This window comes from Chroicocephalus ridibundus, chromosome 9 (assembly GCF_963924245.1).
Source record: "Chroicocephalus ridibundus chromosome 9, bChrRid1.1, whole genome shotgun sequence".
Lineage (NCBI taxonomy): Eukaryota > Metazoa > Chordata > Aves > Charadriiformes > Laridae > Chroicocephalus > Chroicocephalus ridibundus.
In genome coordinates, this window is record NC_086292.1 from 32,577,367 (window position 1) to 32,586,466 (window position 9,100).

Genomic DNA, 9,100 nt, shown 5'->3' on the forward strand with positions numbered 1-9,100 from the left:
CACCTCACTGTCACCTCGTCTAGCCCATACTTCCTCAGCTTCCTAATGAGGATGTTATGGGCGACAGTGTCAAAAGCCTTGCTAAGGTCAAGGTAGATGACATCTACGGCTCTCCCCTCATCCAGCCAACCCGTTATAACATCATAGAAAGCTATCAGATTGGTCAGGCATGATTTGCCCTTGGTAAATCCATGCTGACCACTTCCAATAACTTCCTGTTCCTCTATGTGTTTGGAGACGACATCCAGAATGAGTCGCTCCATTACCTTCCCAGGGACAGAGGTGAGACTAACCGGCCTGTAGTTCCCTGGGTCCTCCTTCTTGCCTTTTTTGAAGATTGGAGTGATGTCAGCCTTCCTCCAGTCCTCAGGCACCTCTCCTGTTCCCCATGACCTTGCAAAGACAATGGAGAGTGGTCTAGCGATAACATCTGCCAGCTCTCTCAGCACTCGCGGGTGCATCCCGTCAGGGCCCATGGATTTATGAATGTCCAGCTTGGCCAAGTGGTCTCTGACCCGGTCCTCCTCAACTAAGGGAAAATCTTCCTCTCTCCAGACTTTCCCCCTTGCCTCCAGGGTATGGGATGCGTGAGGGACGGCTTTATCAGTGAAGACCGAAGAAAAGAAGGCATTCAGTAACTCTGCCTTCTCTGTGTCTTCCACCACTAGGGCACCCGTCTCATTCATCAGTGGACCTATATTTTCCCTAGTTTTCCTTTTTCTGTTGATATACTGGAAAAATCTCTTCTTGTTGTCTTTAACTGCAGTGGCCAAGCTGAGTTCTGATTGAGCTTTGGACCTTCTAATCTTCCCCCTGCATAGCTTTGTTATATCTTGATAATCCTCATAAGTTGCTAAGCCCCTTTTCCAGAGAAAGAATCTTTCCTTATCACTATTATATCTACATACATATACACATTCAGACATATATGATGTGTTTGGTGACGTGTGTGTGGACTATAAACATGTTTGTAATGTTTCTTATAGAAATCTGTTAATGCAAAGTGTGAGCGGAGTACGTTACCAAGAGAACTGATAGTGTATTTACTGCTGATTGTTAGAAAATATCCTTCTACCTAGAAGTATTACAGGAAGGCACAAATCCGCATACACGTGCGAGGGTCATCAAGATTTTGTTATAAGACCTTAATATCTTTACAAGTAAACAATTAGATCAAGTAAAATATATGTAAGAGCAGAACGTTTTCCTTATTGTATACAGTATATTTCCTGAGGTTTTTATAATGAAATTTTACCTGTTGTTATGACTGTTTCCTGCATTGATTACTCCAGGCTGCTCTCCTGGAGTGCTGAAAATGTTGTAGCACAATTGTTACATACAATAGAACCAACATTATTGTCTGTTCTTTGACATAGTTAAAAAAAAAAATCTCATTTTTCTTACAGCGTTTGCACCTATACCCTTTGGAGGAATTTATTTGCCACTTGAAGTTCTACCTAACAGATGCCATTGCTCACCTCTTGTGCTTGCCTATGATCAGGCCCATTTCTCTGCTCTTGTTTCCATGGAACAAAAAGATCAACAGAGAGAACAAGGTATGCTATAAACACAGCAACCCACGGGTATTTAGTGAATACAATGCACAAAGTACTTTCTTCTACCTGTAGGAGTGTTTATCTATCGGAAAGGAAACAATATCCGCTAAATTTTATTGCTGCGTTCTTAGGAGTCTGAGTGGTCTGATCACAAGACCAGGAGCCAAGAACTAATCCTTGGGCTGTCACTCTCTGTTTTGGGCACTTCAACCTTTTCTATCAGTTCCATATATGTAAATAGGTATAATCATAATTACCCACTGTGCTTCTGGGTTCCTGAAGGCCATTGTTAACTTGGGTTAGCAAAGTGTTCAGAAGATTAAGTATAAGTCAGATTGAAAACACTATTGAGAACAGATGTAATGTAAAAAATCTCTCTACTAGTGTGCTAAATGCACTTTTCTCGTTTAAAAACGTTTAGTTGAAATGTTTTTATGTTATCATTGTGCTGTTTTCTGTTGTACTTCACAACAGCGACAGCAAAGTCTGACCAGCTATTTCTGTGTCAAGTTTGAGCCCCTGGATATGGGGTTGGGGGAGACAAGAGCTTCAGGGCTGGGTTTGTTCCTGCACCAGTAACCGAGGAGCTAGCTATAACCACCTTTATTTGGAAGACCTATTTGCTTAATAATGGAAGGCTGAGAGATGAACTCCTATCTGTCTTTGCTTCTCTTGTGGGGAAGGGAAAATGTTTTGCCAAAAACATGGTGAGGCTTTAGAAAAATTCAGTGGAGTTTTGCTGTTAGGTATGAGTCCTCCTTTTTTTTTTTTTTCTCTTTTTTTTTTTTTCCTGCTGGCACTGCAGAGGTGTTTTAAACCCTTTATGAATGCACATTACCTGTAAAGTAAACATGGCTTGCGTGCTGGTTGTTGAGATCTCTTGAGTGAAGTTCATTCAGTCCTCCTTCCTAAAGATTAGTTTAGAGACAACTGAATATCCTCCATTTAATTCCCTAACCCCATGTGCATTTCATCTCATTTTGGATGTATTAGGCATTTTCCACGCTTATGAGACCATCAGCATGCTGCAGCTGTGCAAAGTAGAAAGACAGACATTCATTAAAATGATGCAAAGGAGGAAAAAACCTCTTGAATGACAGATTTTGTTGTAGACATCTTCATGCAAGAATTTGGTATCAAGTCATCCTTCTTGGAAGGAGCGGAGAGTTTTTTACATGAGGCTATTTGAGATGGGAAGGACTCTACAAAGGGTTGCCTGTGCTATTGGCAAACACTGTGTTGGTGAAGAGGAGACTGACTCGTAAGATAGTAATAGGAAAAAAGGTTGATCTAGATGTCAGATATTCAATGGGAAAATTAATTCAGTCCAACTGTTCATCCCGGGGTGGCACATGGCTATTTCAGGTACCTGTAGGTAGGTGCTTGGCCCTAGGTCTGGCCTTTGCACTGTACCCTGGGACACTGCAGCTGCCTTCCAGCCCTCGGTCTGTAGAGGAGCGGCCCTTAGGAAAGTGCTTTTCACACAGGAACTGTTTCCAAAGCAGTACACCGAGGTATGATGTGAAACACCTTGTGAAAAATGAAAGCCTGCAAAGCAAGTTCGTACCATTTGAATGCAGTAATGTGATATGAATGGGAAGGTAAGAGTTCTGGAAAGCCTTTTTAAGGATACTGTTTCGCTGCTGGTAGTTGCTGATGAAACACTGCAGCCAGGACTGTAACGTCAACATGCTATTAAGTTAGCAGCTCCTGCGCATATGTCTATGTTACAAATTGTAGAGCTGTCTTGTTGTACAACATGCCTCCATGTCTTTGGTCTTGATCCTTTTCAGGTCCGAGTTCCGTTGGTGGTGGAACAAGACAATTTCTGGAGTAGGCAGAGTGATTTCTTCCTTTCTAACCTTTGGGATCAGAATAATATCAGTAGACTGACAGTAACCTCACTTATTTCAGGCACATCTATCTGCCTTCATAGAGTACTTCATTATCAGGGGTCTTAGAAGAGCCTATGTGTATAAATATTAAATACAGAGAACTTAACTGTATCTACAATAACTCCGCAGATAGAGTAGCTGCCACCCACCAAACCTTTTGCTGTTGTGGCATCCTCCAAGTGACAGGGCTGACAAAAGGCAGTGAGGGACACTCAGCTTCAGCTCCTCTGACCCTGCTGCTCAGTATGTGTTAAAGCATTCAGTGATACACCTTGATGCCACCTACTGAAATACTCCTAATATTACAAGCCATATATTACTGCTAAGTACACACTGCGAGATCTTGGGTTTGATGACAAGGTCGCATATTTGATTTCTCCCACAAGTGCTAGCAACAATGTTAAATATACTTCTTGTGGTCAGAAACTGTCTTTCTGGAAGATTTTCCTACACCTGGAGTCACACAGGAAAGATGTTGGGAGAGAAAAAACTACCAAGTATCCAACATAGCATCGGTAACATTTAGTATTGGCTTTGTTCATGTATAAGTTCATCCAGGCTAATTATCAGCGCTGTTGAATTAGAATAGTATTTGTTTTGTATGATCCGATTTTACATGTTTTACTGTAGGCCCTTGAATACATGGGCTTCAGTTCCGTGGAGCAGCACAGAGCACTTGGCATTAAGTCTGGGATGAAGTGAATGCTTCAGCCTCCAGCTGCCAAGCTGGCTGCCGTTAGAGGCTGCAGCAGCCCAACAGCTCACACAGCACTGCTATTGTCCTTCAAATGCTGTGGCAGGAAGTAGATTGGCACAAGGATGCTCTAATAATGCTTATTTTTTGTACCTTGTCAGCATAGAGATGCTGGCAGCTTTGGCAGAGAGGAAGGGAGAGCCACAGTTGTACGAGTCGGAAGACAACGGCACAGGTGCCACAGTACGTGGCCAGATTTTGAACTATCGGAATGCAGCTGGGAGCTCAGAGCTACAGCTCCTTAAAAGGAGCATCTCTGATAGCCAGGCCATTCATAACTTGTAGTCATAGTATTTGTAGCCACGTAACTGGGTGTTGGGAGCAGCACCTGAAGCTGTCTGAAGTTCTGCGTGTACATACGCACGGGTTTAAGCTGCCAAGAAGCTGTTTTGTGGAGGAGACAGTACGTCTTATATTTGTGAAATATGTGTGGTCAAATAAATGCTGATGAGAACGCTTGAAGTTCTGCTTTGGCATATAGTTGTTTATCAGATCATTTCGAGCATTAATATAAAATGTATACAAAGAGAGAAAACATGCTAATACCCTCTTGTCTGGAGAGGATTTAAAATACATTTTGACCTGTCTTCTCTTTACCAGCACACAGCTGGCATTCCGATGGACACTGAAGGCCCTCTTGTTTTGAAATTCACAACATCTGATTGCAAACCTATAAATGCTTTTGCATTCATGCAGGCTATACTTATGCAGGTGTTTTGTATCTTTGTTTATGGAAAATAAAGACCAGTTCTCAACCTCCCCTGAGACCGCTTCATTGAACTCGGAGCTTCCCACGCTCCCGTGCTTTGTCAGGCGGCCAGCGGCGATACAGCTGCCCACCATCAGTTTGAACAAGTGTGAGAGGTGTGACAGTGGGTTTTAACAGCAGTATGTCAGTCTCCGTGTCAGCACTTTCTTTTACTAGTATTTTCAGAAATAGTTAAAGTGGTGTTCTTCATAGAATATTAATAATGACACTTGAGCGCTGGGAAGCACTATGACTTTGCCACACAGAAGGCAATACACCCAACTGAGGAACGGCATGAACGTCCTCGCTGTGTGTCTTAAAACTGCCACGGATGAAATAGCTGCTGTCACTTTTGACGTATCCCATGTATGGCATTAGGACCTGTAGGGTGTTTCAAATAGTGCGGTTTCAGCTAGTGAGCATCCAAACCCCAGTGCACCCAAAGTACCGCACCGAAGTTGCCAGTTCTCTGATGTGGCTGGGCACCAGGAAGATGCTGCATTGGGTTTGCTTTAGAAATGAATGGGATGGATCCTGCTTGCAGTCCTAACGTTAAAATACTTTTCTGTCAGGAATGTGGGGAAATTCCACAAGAAAGCCCAGCTACCAAACAGAATTCCCTGAGAGAGAGGAAACTCCACTACTTTAGCAGATACGTTTTGCGTGAAGCTGGTATTGCTTCATACCAACCTCAGACTACCCCTTAGAATGTGTGTACATTTGACTCAGAGTTTGAAAAATAATAATTAACAAATTTCTGTTTGAAGATGGAGATGGTATGTTTTACGGTGTGTATATTGGTTAAGACAAGAGTGACATGCTATAGACGATCAGCTCTAAGCTTTGTTTCGTACTTAGATATTAAGATTTTAAAATCTTTTTTAATCAGTTTTAAAATTGAGTATCACTGAACATTTTAATAGATGGATTTTCAGTATCACTAGAAACGGCAAGCTTTAAAAAGGATTCCTTTAAAATTTGTTTCTAAAAATGATTATTTATTGGACTATGTGAAAACCAGTTAGTTCCAAGCTGTCCATAGAAAAGAAACTCAAATTTATTTTTTGAGGTTTACCTCCCAAAGAGAGCGATTCACCTCTGACAGTTCGTTAGTCCAGGCTTCCCAATATCAGGATCACATTCCCGTTCTCTACCAGGCTGTACCTGTGTGTCAGGTGCTACCAGAAGTGGAAGTGCTGTGTTGTGAACTGCACTCTTCTAAGTTGCCGTCTTCCTTTAAAAGGCTGAGATACTGCATTGTAAGGTCAGTTGCAAATCCAGTCAGTACCTGCTAGTACTTCAGTTAATTGGCAGAACATGTCTTCTCCTTGGGAAAAACAATCAGTTAATGGTGTTATCAGTTATGCCACCCCCTTTGTTGCAATAATTCCATTGAATGGAGCAGAGTATTACACCACTGAGTGTTAAAAAGTTTATTCAGTTGTCACCTCTCCTGTATGTTTCTTATGTTCTTGTCCTTTGGGAGCTCTGACTTTACCGTGTATTTTGACCTGTGGAGTTAGACTCCCTGCTATTTATTCACCTTGATGGTTTTTTTTAAGGAGCTAAACCCTCTTACAATATTCATTTCTGTGCTTGCATCTTACAGTGGTATCTGCAACTAAAGTTGATTAGACTCCAGCTGTGCTATATTATATTTGCAGTTAATATGGGGAAAATATTTCAAGAATTACCTATTATAAGCAGCAGGGGGCAACGTTTCCATGAAATTTTTAGAGGTTTGACCTTTTTATTTCCAGTCTGCAAAGATGAAAAAATATATATACATTCTGCAGTTGCTGTCAAATTGTCGGAACCAAATAATGACTTCACCGTGTTACTCTAAAACGTTGATTAAATTTCCTGCGTCCTGCTTGGTGAGGAACAATATTTAACCAAAAAATGCTGTACCTCTGTTGTGACAACATATGTTTTCTGAACTGCAGAAAAGATTATAAACAGCATATAACCAATAAGCGCAATCAGTTTTCAATAATTCAGTGCTGTGATGTTTGGGTGATTTCTCCAGGTTTCTTTGCCCCCTGGCTTTGCTGGAATGAATACCTACACAAAGCCCTTAAGGTTTCTGGTATAGAAAATTAAATTCCTTGATTGGTTGTCAGAGAAGCAGTCCTGACCTACACCATGCTGAGGATCCCACCCAGTGCCTCAACAGCTTTTACTTTTTTTTTTTTTCCTCCCCCCTAATGAAATGGAACCAAATTGCTGGCTTTAATTAAAGCTGGCAGTGTTTTTCTCTTAGTTTCTTGCGGGCGATGAATGATAGGCACTCTGTAAAAGCAGAGAGCAGTCCCTGCATGCGGAGCATAGAGCAGAGTCACCAGGACGTGTGTCAGAAGGCAGAGCCCCATCAGCAAGGGGAAGGGGCAGAAGGGCCGGAGCAGGTAGACAGTAGTGCTGGGATGTAACAGCAGTAGTGGCCTTTCCACTACAGGCAAGCCAGGCCTCAACTGGTATCTATGTTGATCTGTGCTCCTCAATTATGTTAGTTCACAGTTTGAGTCCCAAATCCCTGTAACTGCGTTTTGCTTTGTTTCTTAATGCTATTCTCAAGATATTTTTGTTTCTTTGACAGTGGAAAACAAAAAGGTACTAAACTGAAAAGACAAAATAATTAATTATGTGCATCTGTGTGAGAGATAGAGGCAGGAGTATTTCAACTTTTTACTGCTTTCTGCTATTCTAATGGTCTGTCTCCAGGAAATGTTAATTGCGCATTACAAAATGGCAGTGTTGTTCTCCCAGAGGTCTCCCCTCCTCCACAGGTGGCAATCTTTCACTCAAGGAGCAATCAGTGTATTAACCTGTCCTCTCCTGTTGCACAAACATCAAAATAGGGAAATGGAGCCTGGTACAAATCATTTGTGGTGCGCTGGATGAGACAATTCTGCAGCACACTGAAATTCTGCCCTTCTTCAACCAGTTATGCTGCTTTTCCCAGCTAATTCATTTTTTTGTCGTTTTTGTTCTCCCCCACCCCAATCCTTGTTTCTTCTCTGCTTCAGCGGTGATCCCCCTGACTGACTCTGAACACAAGTTACTGCCTTTGCACTTTGCGGTCGATCCCGGGAAAGACTGGGAGTGGGGAAAAGATGACAATGATAACACCAGGCTGGCCAAGTAAGACCTTTTTGTAACCTTAGTGTTAAGCAGTAAAATGTCTTGAGCCATACCTGATTGAAGCATTGGGAGAACTGTGGACAGAGAGGGCTTTGTTCATGCTCTCTGGTGACATGGGAGAAGACCTGGGTGGGTATCCATCTGGCGGTCACAATTCGGGCTGCTGTTGCATCTCTCCCTGTTAAGAAATACTGCTTTTTCTTTCAGGCTGTTTTTGACTCTTTGTTCCCTTCTTTTTTTCATCCTTAGTTTGATTCTGTCTCTTGAGGCAAAACTTAATCTTCTACACAGCTATATGAATGTAACATGGATACGAATACCATCCGAGACACGGGTAAGGTAACTTCCCCTTTGGTCTAACCAAGACGAAAGATGCCGGGCACGGCAGGGTGCCGTGTGGGGCCGTACCTGGACTGGCCGGCTGCCTGGAAACACCAGAGTGTCCTGGCAGCACGGACAAGGCACTCATGGCTCACTGTCATTGCAATCAGGCTTATACATTTTTCTAGTTGGTTTTTTTTGTTATTTTTGGGGGTTTTTTGTGTTTTTTTTTTTAAATAACAGAGTTGCTTGCATATTTTGGCAACTCGAACTCTGTTCTGAAATGTATTTTCTAGCTTAATCTTTCTGTCAGTTATTTTGGTAGGCCGTGTAGTTCAGAAAAACCTTAAAATAGACCTTTTCTCACCATAGTTTTCTGAGAACTTTGGCTTGCTGTCCTAATGCCACTGTGAGGTCACCAGTCCCGAGTCCTTTCGCTTTCTGGGAATACATTCGCCCCCCTGCACAGCTCCCAGTTTAGAGTGGCTGACAAAAGGGCACAGACGGGCGCTGAACGGGAGCCTGGCTCTTTCAGAAAGCTATTTTAGAACTGTGCTCAGCTGCCCCCTAGTCAGCTGCAAATTTCTCTGCAAATTACATGGAATAGATTGAGGGGTTAGTCTTGAAGGCAGAGGGTTGCTAGGAGAGGTTGGAGGTGATTTAGACAGCCTACACAGATGGGGTT

At 42.4% G+C, this 9,100-nt stretch overlaps 1 protein-coding gene across 8 annotated transcripts in view; it reads left to right on the plus strand.

The window, feature by feature from the left end:
* Window positions 1-9,100, plus strand: part of OTUD7A (OTU deubiquitinase 7A) — a 151,904-nt gene that overhangs the window by 130,214 nt on the left and 12,590 nt on the right. For all 8 annotated transcript variants that reach the window (XM_063345785.1, XM_063345784.1, XM_063345783.1 and 5 more), the window contains 3 exons: window positions 1,407-1,556; window positions 7,980-8,094; window positions 8,344-8,428. In XM_063345785.1, the coding sequence (XP_063201855.1) occupies window positions 1,407-1,556; window positions 7,980-8,094; window positions 8,344-8,428 (350 nt within the window). The remainder of the gene's footprint in view (window positions 1-1,406; window positions 1,557-7,979; window positions 8,095-8,343; window positions 8,429-9,100) is intronic.